The sequence below is a fragment of the Corella eumyota genome, chromosome 4, assembly GCF_963082875.1.
Source record: "Corella eumyota chromosome 4, kaCorEumy4.1, whole genome shotgun sequence".
NCBI classification, from domain to species: Eukaryota; Metazoa; Chordata; class Ascidiacea; order Phlebobranchia; family Corellidae; genus Corella; species Corella eumyota.
In genome coordinates this window covers 17,683,886-17,704,355 of record NC_137493.1, presented here as the reverse complement: position 1 = coordinate 17,704,355, position 20,470 = coordinate 17,683,886, and the positions used below count along the sequence as shown (strand labels likewise).

Sequence of the window (20,470 nt, the reverse complement as noted above, 5' to 3'; positions counted from 1 at the left end):
ATCCAAGATTTAAATAAAAATAACTTAAAAGTATCTGCAATAAATACCAAAACCGTTTTTACTATTTTAAACTAAACCTCTTTATTTAAAACCCCTGTTAAATAAACCACTTAAAATTCAATCACCAACAGTTTAGCTGAGCCATAACAAAACACTCAGATTTAAGCTAAGCGCCACTTTTGCTCACCGCGAAAAACTCGAATTTGCAGCAAAACCAACGCCTTAAAAAATCACTTTTTCTGATGTTTATCAAACTCGGAGAAATTTAAAAGTTAAACGCTTGAGTAATTCGTTAACATTTCGCTTAAGGGCACTTCAAAATAATCCGAATAAAAGTCGTAAATATTTTGTAATCCTAAACTTTTAACGGATTGAAAAATAATATAAAAACCAATCATGAACGCGTTGTTAATAAATTCATTTTAAATAAAGATTTTTCTAAGTTAAAAAACAAATTCCAAACACAAATAGTTGAAAGAAATGAATTTTATTTTGTGCTTTAAGTAAACTCAAATTATCGGGCAGTGAAGTTGAAATAATATCGGAGGTGCAGTGTCTACGTCATAATCACACTTTTACGTCACAATCGAACTCTAAACCCGTAACACCGACCTTGCCGGACTTCGCTTCGGAGTTTTCTTTCTTCGGATCGGGGTGCTTTCGTTCTCTATGACGTCATTTTCGCTTAACAATGGGCTTTGTGGAATGTTTTCTAAAACAAATCAAAGTTGATGACGTCACAATGTTGTATGAATTGACGGCGTTATTATAGTTACCTTTAATGACGTCATCGTCGTCGCTTTCCGAGTCTGAAAAGATGACAGTTTGATGACGTCGGGTCGATCTCCTTGGCGCTTGTGATGTCACAGTAACTTGTGACGTCATCTCCTCATCGCTGGAGAAAGATTTTTTCTTTTTTTGTTTTCGAGTTGATCTCGGTGGAACTCGTCGCGAAGCTGCGTCATAAACAATAATAATCGTTAATTGGTGACGTCATAGAATATAATGTTTAATTGGTGACGTCACAGAATATAATAAATAGTGACGTCAGAAAATTTAAAGGTTAAACTGGTAACGTCACAGAATATAAAAATAATTTGGTGACGTCACAAAATATGTTTAATTGGTGACGTCACAGAATATAAAAATAATTTGGTGACGTCACAGAATATAATGTTTAATTGGTGACGTCACAACGAAGTTTTATTCTGAGCTTTCAAACAAACACAAAAATATTTCTGGTTTCAAATGTATTTCAAAAACACAATATAAGAAAAAAAATAGAAACGTTAAAATAGAAACAAAATTAAGAAATAAAAATTAAACGAACAAAAACACTATTGAGGTAGATTCAAGAAACAAAATTAACCTTGGTTTAAAAACAGTTTTTGTATAAAAACAAAGATGGTGAATTCCAATCTAAAAACAAAATTAAATTTAAAAAATATTTAAATTTCAAGTTATTAATTTTAAATATTTTTACCATTTTTTACAAAATCTTTCTTCTTTTTTCGATTTTAATTCTCTCGCATGAAACTGAGAGTTCACGGATGAGTGAATATCTCCGCTTGCTCGGTGAAGCTGAACAAAAAAGAAAAAATTTAAATAAAAAAAAAAAAATTTGATTAAAATAAATTTAAAAATAAAAACAGATCAAAAGTTTATTCACAAATTAATTGTTTGTTTCAAATTAAAACCCAAAATTATAAAAAACAAACAAAAATTTTTGCCAATAAACTTTTCTGTGTTCTAAAGTAATTATAAGATTTTGTCAAAATAAAAAACCAAAACTTACTTTTTAAACTTTCCATTTCAGCAAAAACTTATAATTACTTTCCTTTAAACTAACTAAAAACTTTCTCAAAACCTCCACACAGTTACTACATAAGATAGCTACTTGAATATTAACCAAAACATTTTGAGCGAATTAACATCACAAAAATTTTTAAATTTTGCAGATTTTAAAAACTTTTTTAGCGAAAAATCGTATTTTTTGAGGGGTCGATCCCACTAATTACATTACAAGACCATACAGAACGCATTAAGTGTTTATTTAGGGTTATTGTCTTTTAATTAAAAACCAAATACCTCAATAAGATATTTTTTATTACCCCAAGCCCTAACCCTCTTCAGGAAAATGCCCCTAGTTGCCCTAATAACAAAAAAACAGTCTTTGCATGAATGTATAGTCATGTATGGTCTGTGTGGTAATTAAGATTGTTCTTGAAGTAAATATAAAAGTTTCGATTTTATGTTAAAAATTTCATACAAATGAGTAAATTATACAAAATTTGTGAAAAGTTGTCATTATAACAAATATTAAAGAACTCACGAGTTTGTTGAATGGTGACTGATTGTGATCTCTGGGAAATCCCCTTAATAGCGGTTGCAGCCTTGGCTTCACATTTGTCCTCGCTCGTGCCTTGGGTGTGGGCGTCGATCAACTTACGCTCGTATTCCTCAACTGCTGTCTGTAGGTTAACATAGAAGTTATTTAACTTATTTGTATTAAGAATTAAAAGGTATTTTTAATTTAATTGTACAAATTAGGAAGCAGTTGAGGTCCTGGGTTCGATCCTCACTGATCTCATGCTGTAGCACCCTTGAGTAATGGTATGAACTCCTTCTGAGCCAGCACCTAATCAGCAGCGTAATTACCGGGCAATTATAATCCATAATAACCCAAACTGTTAAAGGCAACTCGAGACTAGGAAACTTTTATAAAAAATATTGAACCGACCTTAACATCAAGTTTCGGGTTCTTCTTAGCTTTAACAATCATTGCTTGAAACGAGAAATAAACATTTTCATCCCTCAGACTTGGAGCATAAAATCCAAAACATTCGTTCAATCTCTTAAAAGCTTTTTCTGGGAAGTTCAACAATGACATACAATATGCCAGGTCCCGCCATTGTTTCCTCTCTCTGTGATGTCATAAAAGTTTAGTGTGATGTCAAAAAATATGGAATTAACTTACTTAAAAATGCCGACAATTTTTTAAATCCAAAATGCAGTAAATTGTCTTAAAATTGCACAAACCTTGTTAGTTTGAATCGATGACACAACTTCTCCACCAAACTTTCGTTCTGTTTCTCCTTCTGTATATATTCAAACAAGAACCTCATGATGGTCTTAAAATCAACGTTATCTTTTATTCCAACCTCGTTGTCCGATAATCGACTGATAATGTCCGGCATCACATTGTATACAGAGTTCCCCTGTTAAAAGTTAAGTCAGTGTCAGTTAGATGGTTTAACCACAGGATTTGACAAATTTAAAAAAAAGCTTTTTATTAAATTCCTTTACTATTAACTAGGTAATATCCAGTTTATTATGCTGCTAAACTGGGCCAAATACAGAAGGAACTACTATACTTTAAAGATAATCATTTAAAAGCAGTACAAATTTTAATCCATTCCTAATAAAACCTACCCACAATCCAATGCTTAAATAACCTATCAACTAAGTCATAAAAAAAAAATTAAAAATTTAACAAAGATCGAGACTTGACCTTCTTAGCGAGATCTTGAAAGAACTTTCGAGCGAGGTTTGAGATGCGGTCGTTTGAGTCAACAATGCATCGAGCCATCTCACTTACATGTCCTTTAACTTTAATCATGTCGTTCAATATCAGGTTTGTTAACACTTTGATGGAAAACACTCGAACCATCACTGATTCATCGTTCAATCTGGGGAGAAATATTGATAATCGATAAATAATGGGCTTTTACATAAGGTTGTTCATTTTAAAAACCTTAACAACAACGTTAACATTTTTCATTTTGCTTTTTTCTATATTTATTTAAGATGTGGAAAGTTGACTTTCCAACCTAAACATAGAGTAACATAAGTTACCCTGACCCAGTCTCAAGTTGACTTTGGCAGTTTGGGATATTATAGATTATAATTGCCCGATAATTAAGCTGCTGATTAGGTGCTGGCTCAGCAGAAGTTTATACCAAAAATGGTGCCTTACTCAAGCCTGCCACAGCAAAGAGCAGTGGGGATCCAACCCAGTACCTCATGTAGTCAAGCCAAGCCTTTTAACTAATACTAACCTTGCATAAATATGAGATGTCCATGAATCCAACAAGTTGGGAAACCTGACGCACAGATCTCCAGCTCCGATCACCAAGTTGGCTCTTATGCCCTCATGTGGTGAGGTTTCAAGCATGGTGAAAAACAAACGAAGATGTCGTTCACAATATTCGTTACTTACCTGTAATAAATAAATATTTGATTTTTAAATGTCATATTGTTAAAGAATCACTTACATCTTAGTTTGTGATATTTAAAAATATTTAAATATAACAAACCACAAACATATGTAGATATAGTTAAATAAATCAACCTATTAGTAATGTCCAGCAAATATAAAACTTAAATAAAATATGAACCCACCAACATGTATTTAGAAAGAGCCAACGCAGCGCTCTGTTGTGCTTTGACCCCCGAAACTTGGGTTTCATCCAACTTCAGTGTACAAGTTCTAACAATCAGCTCAGACAACGACCCCAGCAGGGTTTCAGGGGCTGCAAATTGAGGTTTTTAGGGGGTTATTTAAAAGTTTTAGTCACACCAGATTATGATTTAAATTTTTTTGTTATTTAAGAAAATTGTTTTAAGTAAAATGTTGACATTTTTTTGTTGTTAGATGTAGGACTTAAGTTTTGTTAATTCAAACTAACCGACAACTTCAGATTCCAGAACTTTGCGGATGAATTCCTGATCCCCATCATCCGCTGTAGCTCCTCCTACTCCCATATCATCCTCCAGGTTGGTGGAACTCTTAGAGATTTATTAGAAGGTTTTTAAACTATTATGTATTATTTTGAGGTATATATATATATTACTGCAAATTAAAAGCTGTAAGAGAATTTTCAATAAAAATAGCAAAACGACTCACCTTATTAAGAACACTTTTTCTTTTTGTTTTCTTTTTAGACTTCTCAGCTTCTTTTTCTTCTTCCAATTTCCTAAAAGTTAAAATTTTAAGATTTATTGAAATGAAAATTTGATCCCAAACTGTTACAAAGTAGTCACCTTTTCTGTTTGATCTCAGCTTGGACGTCGCCCTCAATGTAGACGAGGAGTTTCAATGCACTCTGTCCAGCAATGTGGAAAAATCTGGACAACATTTCATTCTTCATAACAGTGCCTGTAATAAGATTATATTAATTAAAAAATTAGCAAAAAAACAGTTTATATGATAAACTCACCAATGTCATCCCTCTTCATATAATCCTCTATTAGGACTTTCACCTCCAGGAAGAGCTGCTTGGACACAGTTATGGGATGTTCGGAGAGCTGGAAGATCAGGGAAATACCCTGAAGTGCAAACTTACTCCAGGATGTCGACTTCTGGGAGAAACCTGAAAATTTTTGTAAAATAAAAATAAGACCTGGTATTTTCAAGGTAAAAAAAAGCAGTTGAAGTAGGCAACTTAACTGGCAGCGCACTTGAATTTACTACATGAGGTCTTTGGTTCGATGTTCCCTTGTTTCCGTAAGGGGCACTATAAACGCTACTAACTTCTGCTAACCCAAAACCCAGTTATCAGGTAATTATATTATATAATATCTCAAACTACCAAAGACAACTCGAGACTGGGTCAGGGTAACAAATTTTACTTCATGTTTAAGAAATGAAATTGACCTTTTTACATCCAGAATATAATAATTACTATTACAATATGAACGGTTTAATCTTATCTTAAAAATATCTTTTAGTTTAGAACAAACTTTAAACTCACCATCTAATATAAGTTTAATGATGGAAGAGATGGCAGAATGTTGATCGTCCAACTTAAATGGAATCTCGTAACAACCAGCCTCATGTTTCTGGATCTTAAGTTGAGATAAAGTCACGCAAGTCTGGTAAGCCAACTCATAATTGTTCTCCACTTGTTTGAGGCCAATATCAACCAACATGTCAATCTTGGGTTTGATCAAGTTTGGGTTCTCTCTAAAAATTGTAAATAAGTTTAGTAACCTACAGGGTCAATTTTTTAGTAGTGTAGTGGGGATAAAGTTACTGAATTTTCGAGTAAGTGATCAGATCGGAGAAATAATTACGATTAAAGCCAATTTTAAATTTAAAAAAACGACAATTAACACATCACTAAAAATTACTAAAAAATTAAAATCACCAGTTTAACTAGGAATTGATTGCTGTTATATGACAACTTTTAAACAAGTTACAACTTACTTAGCAAACATGCCTATAATTTGAGTGATGACAATTTGTTGTTTATGTTCCCCGATCCCTCGTTCCATCGTGAAACTTGACGGGGGATTCAACAATCTGTCCCATAAGATCTAAACAAGATATTAATACAGAGTTAGTAAGTACCACTTTGCATTAATAAAGGGTTGGAATCTTAAAAGTTAAAACACTTTTAGCTGTTGCCCTGTTTGATAAAATGTTAACCTAAAACTTGTGATATTTTGTGTTTGTTAACCTACTAATTAGTTTTTAAGTCTTTATGTTGATGCCTCATTAAAACAATATCACTTGGCAGCAGTGGGGATCGAACCCAAGATAGTATAACTGACCTGGTTAACATGAGGAGGAAAACTCTTGGACTTCTGCATCTCGGTGAGCAGGGTTCCAACAGCGAGAAGTTTACTCGGGGAGGAGTTGGCGCACAATATTATCATGTTGTCCACAATCTCTTGTGCTTGTTGGAGGCTAAGAAACAAAATAAATTTCATCCCTAAACCTTGGCGAAGCACAATTGAGAGTAACACTAAAGTGCAGTCCTTTTTTGTATCTTCATCCTTGATGTGGGAAGGTCGACTTCACAACCTAAACATAGAGTAACATCAGTTACCCCGACCCAGTCTCAAGTTGCCTGTGGCAGTTTGGGATATTATAGATTATAATTGCCCGATAATTATACTGCTGATTAAGTGATGACTCAGCATGAGTTTGTATTGTTCATAGCTTCTTACTCAAGGTTGCTACAGTATAAGATCCTAGACAGTGCTTTTATTCTCACAATCAAGCATTGAAAAAAATGGTTTTATTTAACAAAATGTTGAGGATTAAGTGAAGTTATGTTTAATAACAAGACTTACTTTGCAGTGCAACTAGTTTTAAAGTAGAGTTCCTTGTAAGCTGACACCACGGCCTCCTTCACTTTCTTTTCTTCATTCCAAATCTGTTCCAGCATCCCACTTATACCTATAACAATAATACAACAATGTTATGGGTATATCAACAACACACCAGAAATGCCTGTAACAACGACATTTAATGTATAGAGCAGAGGGTAGTTAAAATCAACAACAATCAATGCAAGGAAATAAATTTAAACAACAAACTTTTTGCATGAAAATTTTAACCAGAAATACAAAATAATTTACCGTCCATTGCGAAGTTGAGTTGAAACTCCCACGCAGAAGTAAAAAAGTTGATTGCTTCCAATACATCGGTTTGAACCTGGGGTTAAGTTACAAATTATAAGTTGTTGACTTATTAGAGGTTAAAAGGTTAAATCTATAACTGATAGTAAGGTGCGATAACTACTACACATGGTTTTACGTAATATAAACAATACAAACTTTAAAAAAGTTGATACTTAAAAAGTAATTTTAATAATTATTGCAACTTAGGTTAAAATCTTGACAGTAGGTTCATCAAACAGAAAATAATATTCACCTGTGAGTTTAACAACTGGCACAACACCGGGACAGCTTCATGAAATTTCTTAACAAAGTGAATGGAATCGGTCAGAAAGTTGATATAGTTCACGACCTCCTGTAAGTATTAACATATTAGGATTTTAAACAATTTAACAACTTTTTTAAAATAAAAAAAGGGTCAAAAACCAAATTTACTTACCTTTTTCTCAGGGCATTCATCTTGAGAGTCTTTCTCCACAATCTCTTCACTGCCTTCTTCCTTTTCACTACTCTCACTTACATCCAAGTTGTTCCCTTCTTCTTCCATGCTCTCTTCAGTCTCATTGCCTTCTTTTTGTGAATTCTCTTCTGCATTCAGGTCTTTTGGTTCAGTTTCTGGGCCCTTGGTAGCTAGAAATAAAAATAATATATTTTAAAAGTGATATTTAATAAAAGAAAACAATTATTGTCAACATATTCATACATAACTGTCTACAAAAATATTTCCTTACTTTGTTGTTTTTGCTGGATAAGTTCAAGTTTAAGTTTGGCTTGAACCAATTCTTCTTGCAAGCTTTTGATCGACAACTAAAACAATAAAATTATATAAGAAAATGGAAATGGAATTATTTACACCTTAAAACCTATTAAAAACCAATCTTATTTAAATAAGAAGTTACCGATGCAGAAAAAGGATTCCACTTGAGCAAAGCCTCCAAAAGTTGAATGCTCATCTTCCTCACCAAGTTACTTTTATCAAGCATATGGCAGATACACAAGTCCACTAAGTCTACGAACCTGGAAGAAAAACAATATCACATGGTGTAAGGCCTACTCTTTTAAACAAACAGTTTTAGTTAAAAACTAGTATACTGTACCTGGCAGTGGGTAGAGCTTGGTCCTTTACCAACATTAGAAATATTTGTAAAACTTTGCTTCGAACGAAAGCGTGGCAATCTCTGTTAGCGTGATCGTATAAAATATCAAGGAACTGGTTCCTGTTAAAAATAAAATTTGGTTATGCACAGACATAAATTAACTTTTACATTTTTGTAGCAATTTTAAAAAACACAAAGAATGTCACACCCTAACTTTAACTTTTCATGTTACCTGTCATTCTTTTCCTTTTTATCCAAACCTTCGCCTTTCAAACATTGTCTCAATATTTCACCCAGTGAGACCAGAACTGCATTTCTTAACAGGTAAGACTACAAAAACAATAAAGTTCAACTACAACATTAAGTTGTGCAAGGTTTGGTAGAAATGCTTATGGGTTTGACAAAACTAACCTTAAAGCCTTACTCAGGCCTTTTAAGTTTAAGGCTTAGAATTGTGTAAGAACTATTAAGTTTAAGTTACCTCTTCTTCCATCCTAAACTGCAACAAACTAATATTAGCGAGAACTTGGTGAGGCAGTAAAGTTGAAAGTTCTTGAATAAATAAACAAATTGTTTTCGTGCTCGTGTTGTCTCGAACCAACTCCTTCTCAGCTATCTGGCTCAGTTCTCTGTGAAGTACAATAGAAAGTCAAAACTAGGTGTCTAATTTAACCACAGTTAATAACAACCGACAGCATGGCACAATGGACAAAACAATCGGCTTTATTATGGCACTATAAACAATATAAACTTCCGCCGAGCCAGCACTTAATCAGCAGCATAATTATTGGGCAATTATAATCTATAATATCCCAAACTGCTATGAACAACTTAAGACTGGGTCGGAGTAACTGATGTTTCTCTATGTTTAAGTCGCGCATTCGACTTTTCCACATCAAAGATAAATAAATTTAAAAATAATAGTTCATCAAATGCAAATATACATTAATACATGGGAATTATACAATTACAACCCTGACCAAAATATTAAATTAATGTTTACCTTAAGACTTCAGTGACGAGAGTCTTGCACTTGTAAACATCACTCCACAGTTGTACGGCTTCTGCTGATAGTTGGGAGCTGTGCTCGAAGTGTTGAAGCATTTGAACAAGTTTTAAACTTGTGCTAATTGACTGATTGAATCTAAAAATTAAGTTTTATAAACATTTGTGAAGTTGTTGAGTCCTATTTATCTTAATCAAGGATTCAACCTCCTTTTAAACAAGTTTTTAATGTTAAAACTTACTTTTTTATAATGCATCCAAGCAAATGAAAAGTTGAAGATTTGATTCCCTTGTTTTTAACCATTGTTGGATCTTCTAAAATCTTGTAACCCAGGTTTGAAATTAAACTGAAAATCAAATAATTAAACACTAGAATTATAAATAAACCTTTTTAAATTAAGAAAAAAAGAATGCAATTTCCTTTAAATGATATTCCCCTTAATGAAATATGAGCATTTTTTAGCATATTTAAACTGTAAACATTAAATACAGGTTAAAAAATATTTTTTACAAATAAAACTCACGAAATAAATTCTCCTTCCACTTGCTGAACCTCCCACAGTCGGTGAATATCAAGGTCAACAATATTCATTAAAACTTGGATCAACTTTGCACACTCACTTTCCCACATTAAACCTGAGTGGAAAGTGGATTAATAAGAAAACATGCAACAAAATATAGGTAATAAGTAATAGAAAAAGTTTAAAAAATTGTGTTTAAGTAATCGAGTTGACTTTTGTCAGTTTATTAATGATTTTAATTTCCTTATAACCTACCAATTCATTTTTGGCTCAACAGGATGTCATAACATTTATAGCGCCTAACCCCTTTCTCAGATTGTATTAACCGGTAATACCTTAGTTGCCTTATTTAAAAACTTAAATAACAAAAACCATGACCAGTTTAATCTAAAGTGCTATAAAAAGTTGTAAAGGCATAAAACTTAAACTAACCTTTTTCATTAACAGAAGTTAATTTCACCCTTGCCCCCTTTTTCTTAGGGGTGGTGATCGCCAGTGCTACAGCGCCCTGTCTGAACTGTGATTGGTTGATCTCAGCCAATTGGACGACCAGATAAACAATCATCTTGAGCGAGTTTAAATGGAGATTCCGATTCTCAGACTCCATCGTTCCATTTTCACTCACTTCTTCGTTCAAAACTTTTGCAAGGTAATTGCTGAAACTCTCGCAACCTTGATAAAAAACAACAAAGTTTGTTAAGCAAATTAAGCTAAGTGTTTGCAATTTCCTTTACTTCTTTATTGTCTAAATTAATCAAAACAATGTTACAATTAAACATTTTTATAAAGTAACCCACAGTACAAACAATGATGTTCAAGTTCTACCTTTAATAAGGATTCCCCATGCCATTTGTTTAAGTTGTTCGTTTAGTTCATAAAACTTTGTGATTAAAGCAAAAAAAACTTCGAAATGAGAAGCAATCTTAATTCCTCCATTCTTCCAAATATCAGCTTTTGCTTCTGTAAGAATTAATAATTCTTTTAAAAATTTACACAACTTTATGAACTTACAATAATTATTCAAGTACACAAAACAATTATTTTTTATTAAAGTAATAAAATAAAAATAATAAAGAGCAACTAACCTTGTAATTTAAGTGGAATCATTTTGTTGGACAAAATATCTTGAACGTAATATTGTCCATATTTCCGTTGTAACAACTCCTCTCTAGTTGATGGAATCACAAAATTTAACATCTTACCTTTTAATAAAACTAATAACAAAACATTGTCTAAAAATATTGCAAAAATTGATTAAAAAGAGTAATTAACTAATTAAAATAAACAATCTGACAACTAAACATGTTGACGTTGGATCATCGTCGTTATGGTTTCGAAAACACGTGTTTATGCAATCATGCATGTTAATTATTAATTAACGATCTTCCTAATTTAAATATTTGTCTAGTTTTTGTTTTAATCCAACTACAAACATAACGTTTTCCTTCTGGCACTTTGGCGTAATTTAAAGTAAACAAAACTGACCAAATTATCGCAAGTTAACCGAAAACAGCAACACATTCGAATAAAAACCTTCTAAAAACCCAACACCGCTTTGGTAACAACTCGTAAATCTCCATCTAGTTAAAATTTGATTAAGTTTGCTAATTTTTAATTAAACAACAAACTGACATTTCCTTCAAGTTGTTTTGTTCCGTTTCACAAATTAAAATCAGCGGGAAAATAAATGACGTAAATATAGTTTATCCTCAATAAATTTATAATTCTAATTTCATTTATTAAATAACCACAATATAAAGTAACAAACAAACTGAATTTTATTCCTCCAGCATTTCATTTAACACAATTGAAAAATATACAGTCCTTCAAGTTATCATAAACTAAGTTTATATTTTAAAACCTTATATTACACAAAACAATCAAAAACTTAAAACAAAAAATATACAAATTTAATTCTACTAAATATCTTGCAATTTCTTTTTCTGATTTTGATAATAAATATATATTTGCATACATAAACTTAGAACTGAAATGAAAACCTTTTTCTTTAACCACCAATATTTGTAAAGAACCTTGACAAAAAAGAGTTAAAAGTTTGTTCAATAAAATACAAGTTGAACTAATTTATGAACTTATTAAACAAAAGAAGTCATCTATAGTATAATGCATTACATTTAAATGCTATTTTTATAAAGCAAAGTTAAAATAATTTATAATTAAACTGTTTTAGTAAATATAATTAAAATATATTATTGTAAGCTTCAATTAAAAGTGAAAATCATATTAAAATACAATTAGAAGCCGCAGAATTAAACTGAATGATGTTAACACTAAAAATCCAAATACAAAAAAGATTAGAACCCTAGAAAGTCTAACTCAGGTCCATGTCCTCAACATTGTTATTGTTAATTTGGTCGCTGCTATACTCAAAGTTTGTTCCATTACAAGTCCTTGGACTAAATGCGTCGTTAAACTTAAAATTTTGACCAGGATTTTTGGTCGTCCATTCTTCGAGATCTTGCCGCTGGTAAACTAGCATGTAAGCAGCTTTTGTCTAAAAAACAATGGCAGCAAAGTTAGTAAACTGGTTGCATAATGTAGTAGTAAGAACTCTCAGCTTTACCCGTTGATTCTCACGGCTTTATTGCCGTAGCGCCTTTGACTAAGGTACTGTAAACTATATGAACTTCTGACTCTGAGCCAAAAACCATCTGGAAGACTAATTTTCAGGCAATTATGATCTACAATATTCCAGGAGTCAACTTGAGACTGTAGGGTAACAAATGTTACTTTATGTTTATTGAAAACAACACAAAATAAAACAAATCTTACCACAACACTGTCTTCATTAGGAACACTTGAGACCCCACTATCATCAAAATAATGCCACTTCTCATCCTTGCAGTTCTTCGCATATGCTGTATAATGACCTCCCCCTAGCCCCCCATAGTGGTTGGAAACTGCAATCAAGTTGTACGAACGTTGAGCTTTTGACCAAAGTTTTTTGTCAGGATTTACAACAAATTCTGATAAGTCTAAATCTCTGAAAGGTTTAAAAAAAACTTTAATTCCAAATGCCAATTTGATCAACTTTATTATTAGTATATATTTTTATCTTTGAAGTGGAAAGTTCAAATGCGGGACCTAAACTCAGGTAACATTTGTTACCCTAACCAAGTCTCAAGTTAATTTTGCCAGTTTAGGTATTAAAATTGCCCGGTAACTAATCTGCTGTTTAAGTGTTGGCTCAGCAAAAGTTTATACTGTTGAGCATCTTACTGCATCTTACTACTTGAGCATCTTACTTAAGAGTGCTAATGCATGCAGGCAAGGAGAGTCAAACCCAGGATCTTGTGCGGTAAAGCACAGTGTTTTGAGCCCAACACCACACTGCGAGTAATTTAAAATAACAATAGTGAAACCTTTTGTAGTAATATGAAGTTAAAACAACAAACCTTAGAGGAAAGGTGACCAAAGTGTCAAGTTTGTCTCTACTCCACCTAGTGTACGAAAACCTCTTGAAATGAATGATTAATATTGGGGGCAACATCCAGAGATCAAATTTCTTGGTGGCTTGCTGATGTTTCTCACATTGGGAGCAATACCTACAAAATAAAAACTCCTGTTTGAACTTAAATCTAAATATTTAAAGTTTATTGACATTATAATTAATGCATTGGGAAACCATTATAAAAAAAAATTACATTTCTTATACTTTATAAGGAAAAGGTGAAGTGTTAATAAACAAAAATGTGAACCTAAGTAAAAAAATAACCTTAACTAAGACACAAAAAAAACTAAAATGTAGAAAAATATAAAATTTAAACTAAATCCTAAAAATATAAGGTTATCACTAACCATGCATTGTCTTCCCCCAGTTTCTCCTGTGAAGTAAACAAATTGACACAATCTCGGAGTTGGATCCCAGCCACAGTTTTAGGTTGGGACTGTTGTGCGCTCACATGAAGTTGCTCAACTTTGCTCCATTTGTTTATAAAGTATTCGCCAACTTTCTTGTGAGGCCAATCTGCTGCCAAGTACATCGGGTCTAAAATATTGGAAAGTCTTGTTACAACCGGGCATATGTTAAACATTTATTAATTAATAAAAAAAATATTAAAGCACTTATATTCTAACCACTAAAAACTATAAATCCGTCTTTTTCTTTTAAACTTCCCATGTCCTGACTTCCATAAGAATTGATGATTTTAATTTTAAATAATTTTGAGATTTCGGCTTCGTCGTTCTCCTGAAAATAATAAAAACATTTTGAATTGTGGTTTAGCAGCCTAATGTACTGACTAGAACACTTAGCTTCACTACATAAGGTCCAGGGTTTGAGTCCCACTGCTTTTATGCCAAAATACACAAAACTCACCTCAACTTGGTCGAGGTAATCTTGTTTGTCCTCCGTCAGATCCAACTCCTCGTCTGAAACCAAAAAGTCTTCAATCCTCTCTGTTAGTTCGTCATGGTCAATGTACCGGCTTCAAATAAAATAATCAAAACAGATTTAAAAATAAACTTTTTGCTTCTGTTTATAAAAGTGGTTTAAAAATGGGTTTTTATTTTATGAGGTTAACAACAAGGTAATAACATGGCTTTAATATTTAACTATCTATTCAATATTGGCAATAAAACTGTAACAACATAAGTATAAACCGCTGTTACACTCTGGGACAAAAACACCAGAATATTCAAACAAAATACAAAATTTACAGACATCTAGTTTAAATACAAATTAATTAAGTAACCACTAATGTTTAACTTACAGAACTGATCTGAGGACTGCTTTGTAAAGTTCGGTGTAAGTTGTTTGTTCAGGGTTTACAGGAACTAGAATGGGTTGACCAAATAACTGGGGGGAACCAGACCTAAAATTTTGAATAAGTTTAAAGTTTTGTAATACTGACACTTAAACAGAAGGTCAATAATAAGACCACAAGTCAACAAAATATTAATTAATAATTAGGCTGTAGGTAAGGACTAGTTTTATACTAATATGTAGCCAACATAATTCTCTAAACAGTGAATATTAACATTGATATTTAAAGTAGTTCTGTAGGTAAGGCAACCAAAACCAACCAAGTCATTCTAACAAAATATCTTGGAAGTTAACAAACATATAACATAACATACCCAGTGGTTCTCATATAAACTGGGACCATTGTTGCTTCAGCCGGAGATTGAAAAACATAAATTAAATCACGATCATAAATACTTCCAGTTGAATCATTTGTCTTAAAGATTTTGTGGAATCTGCAAAAAAACAAGAGTTATTTCATTGGGACCAGTTTTATACCAAATAATTTTAACCTAATACATTCAAGAGTGGCAACGAAAGTTTACAGCAAATTACTCCGGCTTACCTTGAGTTGTAGATGTCAGTTGCCACCATTCTATCAGCTGGGACCTCATTCAACTCAGACAAAGCTGAATAAAGATCTGTAATCACTCCTTTCTTGGGGATGGACACTTTGTACTACAAAATTTAAAAGTGCCAGTTTTAACTAATAATACAGTAATAAAATTGAATCAGTCTTAACACATCTTATGCTGTACACAAAGTTGCAGAAAATGAGTTAATTTAATAACAAAAAGTTGCGCAACAAAAATCTAAAAGTCTACACAGTTATCTAGTAGAAAAATGCTAAACTTTAAAACTATTTTACTTTACCTTTAAAATATCATCTTGGTAATCCACCGGACAAAACAAACATTCCAGAGTTCTGTTGGACTTTGCAGGAAGGGGCAAACTCATGTAACAGAAAGGATCAAAAGTGACAGAAACTCGATCACAATCTGGGCAATCAACAGTGGACTTAAACAACCCATGTAGGAGGTCGACAATGATCGAACTATTTCGCTTCTGATGGTTTAACCACGACTCCTTCGCTACAAGTTCGTCGGGTCGACCGTTCGCCTCCTGCATCTCAACATAACTGCAAATATAAAAACACTCTTATAAAAAAAGATTGAGTTTAAATATACTCAATCTAAATAACTGTGATAAGATATTAAAAACAACATATAATAAAGATTGGTGTACAATATATGTTGTTCACTTTACAGGCCTTTAAAAATAAAAAGATGCAGTCCATAATGCAGACATTTGATGAGTATCATTAAGGTTTTTACCACAAAATCCCCAAATTACAGTCTGATAAAACTTACGGTTTCTTTGTTATTCTGTTAAGGTCCTCATGAAGTCCATCCAGAAGAAAGGACAACAACTCCTGGCTGTCGTGCTGTTGGTAGCCGGAAAATCTAGGAGCAAACTGACTCACTGCTGTCTGTAATGAAAGTGATATAACACAAGTTAAATTCATTTTTTATATGGAAACTTAACGTAGAAAAGAAGCAGTGGGGATCCATTAAACCCAGAACCCAATATTGTGAAGGTTTAACAACCACTACATACTGCAGTTCCATTAAACTGACCAAAGATATAATTAACAGTGCAACAAAGACCCAAAACTCCACAATTTGCCACCCACCTTAAATTCCCTGGGAGCATAAGAACTATGATGACCCGACCACATTTTCTGGATGTGTTTAGCATAAGTTGTAGCGAGCTCCCCTCCCATGCCAAGTGGGTTTCTCTTGTTTAAATCTTCCAGGTATTTTTCACCTAAATGTTTTAATGATAAGAACATAACAATAAATAATAATGGTGTGGGCAAAAAATAACAAAATTTAAATATGTTACAATACTAAAGCTTTCATAAAGATTTTGTATAGCGCAATCACCAAGGCCAATATGTAATGTTAGATGTTATTAACACTATTTATATATAATGGAGCTTAGTGGATAATATTTATGTCAAATTTATAGACCTATCAAAACTGCCAATTTTGATGCATACATTTATCACGGGCAAATATTAGTTAAGATTACAATAATTAAAATCCTTATTGTATTAAGGGCTATCGACCAGTATTTAAAAATGACAGGGGATTCGATTTGGTATATATATAAAAATTATGTTTTAACTTACAAGAAAAAAAGTGATATTTTATGTTTCCAAATATTTTAAATCTTACCCTCAAAATATTCAGTCAAAGGAGGCACATTACTGAGACATTGTAGAGCAGAATTCATGAAACAGGTGTTTCCCAAATTATTTAAACCACACAACCCTGGTGTACTGTTAGATGACCTTCCACTAAAATAACTGGAACCACTGGAAAATAAGAAAACCTCCTTAAGTAAACTAATTGGCAAAAAAAAAATCAATTTAAAAAAGAAAAATGAATTGAAAAAAAATAATTGGTTGTTAAAAAAGAAAAAAATTTAATTGGAATAGAAAAAGTTTGTTTGTACATACACAATAACAGACAAATAAAAATAATGACACAAGTTAGTATTAATTTTATTAAAAAATTAAATAAAATACAATCTTACTTGGTTCTTCCATTACTGTTCGATTTAGAAAACCAGCCATTTTTACTTTCATTTTTGTTTTCATCATTTTTCAGCCATTTTCCGTCATCATTTTTAGTTTCAATAATCAATTTCTAAAATCAATTAGTTGTTGGCAATAAATTAATTTTAAAATTAAATTTAAGATTAGGTTAAAACCTGTCCACATTGTAATCCCATATCTTCGATTGTTTTTGTTTTTGGACAAAGTTCAAGGGTTTCAGAATAAGTGAGAGAGTTCCAAATCCGATTCTCTTTGTTTTTTGGAATTGAAAATAATTTTACCATCAAGCTCTCAACATCAGCTAAATATTTAAAAAAAACATACTACACCCCAAATATAAATACTACACCCCAAATATAAAATAATAGTTCAAAAAAATTATATATATTTTCTAAATAAAATGAAAACTGGCAGCGTGGTGTAGTGGTAAGAACACTTGCTACACCACCATGAGGTCGTTAGTTCAATCCCCACTGCTTTCATGCTGTAGCGCCCTTAAGTAAAGCGCTATAAACGGTATAAACTTCTGCTGAGTCAGCACTTGATCAGCAGCTTAATTATCGGGCAATTATGATCATTAATATCCCAAACTTCCAAAGGCAACTTAAGACTGGTTCGGAGTAACTGTTGTTACTCTATGTTTAAGTCGCGCATTCGACTTTCCCACATCGAGGATAAAGATATATACAAAAAAAAATGAAGCTTACAAATAGGGGTGAGTTTGCTGAAGAAATGTTCTTTTACTTTAGTTTGTTCCTCATATGTGCAAAGTTCTAGTTTAATTGGGTAAATCTCAATGCTTTGTTCTTTAATAAACGAGCCAGTTTCTATAACCTGTAAATAGAAGTTTTTAGTTTTCAATAAGATTCAATAAAACAATTTTTATATAGCCTTCATTGTGTAACAATTTTTAATCAAGTTTTTTTGTTTGCGTTACCGGATGTCATATTTTTTTTAATTGTGTTTATTAAAACAATATTTAAAACAATACTCAATTTAGAGTATTTATATACATTATGTTATATACCAGCAACAGCTACATAATTCACACAACAAATTAGGTATTACATAAATATCATGATTATTAAGCATTTTTTGCCTAACAAAATGCATTTATTGTTAAACTTTTTAAAGAATCATTTAACCAATTAATATTTGAATATTTCTATTTACTGCCACCAAACAAAGAGTTACAAACTTGTTTACTTTTCTATGTATTGGTTGTTGGTCTAACATTCCATATTCTTCGTACAAAATATTCCAAGCTTCTTCAGGTACAAGTTCGTAATCAAATTCTTCCATTAGGCTTTTCTTTAAACTAGCACCATCTGAGTCTGTGTGTTAAAATATAAACCAGCATGACAATTCTTAATTTGTTAAATTATGTTCACAAAATGCAACAGTGATGTGCAAAATTTTAAAAAATACAGCTTTAAATTTCGCTTTTTTTATATTTATTTATCATCGATGTGGGAAAGTCGAATGCGCGACCTAAACATAGAGTAACATCAGTTACGCTGACCCAGTCTCGAGTTGCCTTTGGCAGTTTGAGATGGGCCTATTATAAATTATAATTACCAAATAATTAAGTTGCTGATTAAGAGCTGGCTCAGCAAAGATTTATACAGTTTATAGCGCCTTATTCAAGGATGCTACAGCATGAGAGCAGGGGGGGATCAAACCTAAGACCACATGTAGTAAAGCCAAGTGTTCGGACAACTTTACAACGTTGCTTGCTCTTAAATACTAATATAAGAATAGGTAGAACAAGCACATATAACACCACTAACCACTATCATCATAAAGAGGTTTGTTGTCAATGGGTCCTGGGTTAAACTCATTTTTGTTTCCCCCACTCCAATCCAGTCCATCGTTGGTCACAAACTTTTTCCACTGTTTAAACCAATGGTGATCAATCAAGTACCTGCATGTAAAAGTCAATTAAAAAGGGTAGTACTAAAATACAGGATACGAAAGTTTGCAAGGTGCAGGAAATACTGAAGCCGTATGTAAACGTTAACAAAAAGATGCTGAATGCTGAAAACGACGGGATTTTTGTACCTTTCCCTAATCTTCCCTTGCACTTTAAAGTCGTTTTAGCATCATTCTATTCATTCCTATGACTTTAAAAGCAATCCTGCATCATTTCTCAGACCTTGAGGTAAATACTGCAATCATCCCGCAGAAAAGTACAAAAATTCCGTTCGATCCCACATTCCGCGAATTTTTATTAACGTTTACATACGGTCCCGCATTATCCCGCATTATCCCGCATCCCGTACTTTAGTAAAAGTCAATTAAAACGAATCACTTTAATTCCAATTACTAGCATTTGCAACTTTAAATAAATCCTAAGATCCTTGGTTAAATTAGCTCTACTCTCAAGTTGGTAAGCTAAACTTGGGGTCTTGGGTTTAAATCTCTCTGATAGCATGTTTTAGCATCTTTAAATATAGCATTGGGTTTAATTTCCACTGCTTACATGCTTGTTTTGTGGGTATTCCCAACTATCTGACTACTTGTGTAAGATCACCAAAAAATGGAAATTAGTAAAACTAAAAATATTATTGAAAAATTTATAAGAAAACCAACCAAGTTTCGTCCTTCTTGAGTTTTTTGTCCTTTAACTTTTTAACGTCTTCATATTGTTTCTTTAACTTTTTCACATCGTTTTCTTCCATTTTAAATAGATTTCAGTTTAAACACCGACTTAACAACACGTAAAACTAGGTTATTTATAAATACTTCACTGTTAAGTTTTTCCCTTTAATAAAAAGAGGAAGTAAAAATGCGGAACCAATTTCTAACCGAAAACCGGAATGTAAAAAAGCGGAAAAAACAAATTTATTTTTAGAAAAAAAACAATTTTATTTTCCTAGATGTATATATTTGTACAACAAAAATTGTAAGTTTTTTTATACAAATTTTAATAAATAAATTATTAATACAAGACCAATATATTGTTAACCTCCAGTGGAAAAATATTTTTAATTTCATATCCGCAAACGGGCGCACATGGGCAATAAGATGGCATCGGGCCATGGGGTTTCAG

At 32.3% G+C, this 20,470-nt stretch overlaps 2 protein-coding genes across 2 annotated transcripts; both read right to left on the bottom strand.

The window, feature by feature from the left end:
* Positions 1–503: 503 nt before the first annotated feature.
* LOC145749439 (condensin complex subunit 1-like) lies at positions 504–11,250 on the bottom strand. The gene is made up of 30 exons (XM_082565203.1): positions 11,116–11,250; positions 10,856–10,990; positions 10,463–10,702; positions 10,034–10,145; positions 9,752–9,856; positions 9,508–9,648; positions 8,986–9,133; positions 8,737–8,834; positions 8,505–8,624; positions 8,307–8,424; positions 8,139–8,214; positions 7,847–8,037; positions 7,664–7,762; positions 7,369–7,444; positions 7,081–7,186; positions 6,556–6,691; positions 6,209–6,318; positions 5,754–5,965; positions 5,220–5,372; positions 5,044–5,158; positions 4,907–4,976; positions 4,689–4,788; positions 4,402–4,532; positions 4,059–4,219; positions 3,512–3,689; positions 3,040–3,218; positions 2,741–2,924; positions 2,333–2,471; positions 777–956; positions 504–712 (listed from the first exon to the last, which is right to left on the bottom strand). Exons 1-30 carry the CDS (start codon positions 11,225–11,227, stop codon positions 594–596), a joined length of 4,044 nt encoding a protein of 1,347 aa, XP_082421329.1. The 5' UTR covers positions 11,228–11,250; the 3' UTR covers positions 504–593.
* A 588-nt stretch (positions 11,251–11,838) lies between these two features.
* Positions 11,839–20,175, bottom strand: LOC145751293 (ubiquitin carboxyl-terminal hydrolase 15-like). Its single transcript, XM_082567407.1, has 19 exons — positions 20,011–20,175; positions 19,209–19,342; positions 18,625–18,752; positions 18,126–18,252; positions 17,574–17,719; positions 17,397–17,509; positions 17,036–17,175; positions 16,489–16,622; positions 16,166–16,284; positions 15,669–15,933; positions 15,361–15,473; positions 15,131–15,250; positions 14,764–14,865; positions 14,370–14,478; positions 14,129–14,240; positions 13,850–14,039; positions 13,447–13,596; positions 12,824–13,034; positions 11,839–12,545 (listed from the first exon to the last, which is right to left on the bottom strand). Exons 1-19 carry the CDS (start codon positions 20,097–20,099, stop codon positions 12,363–12,365), a joined length of 2,685 nt encoding a protein of 894 aa, XP_082423533.1. The 5' UTR covers positions 20,100–20,175; the 3' UTR covers positions 11,839–12,362.
* Between the last annotated feature and the right edge of the window lie 295 nt (positions 20,176–20,470).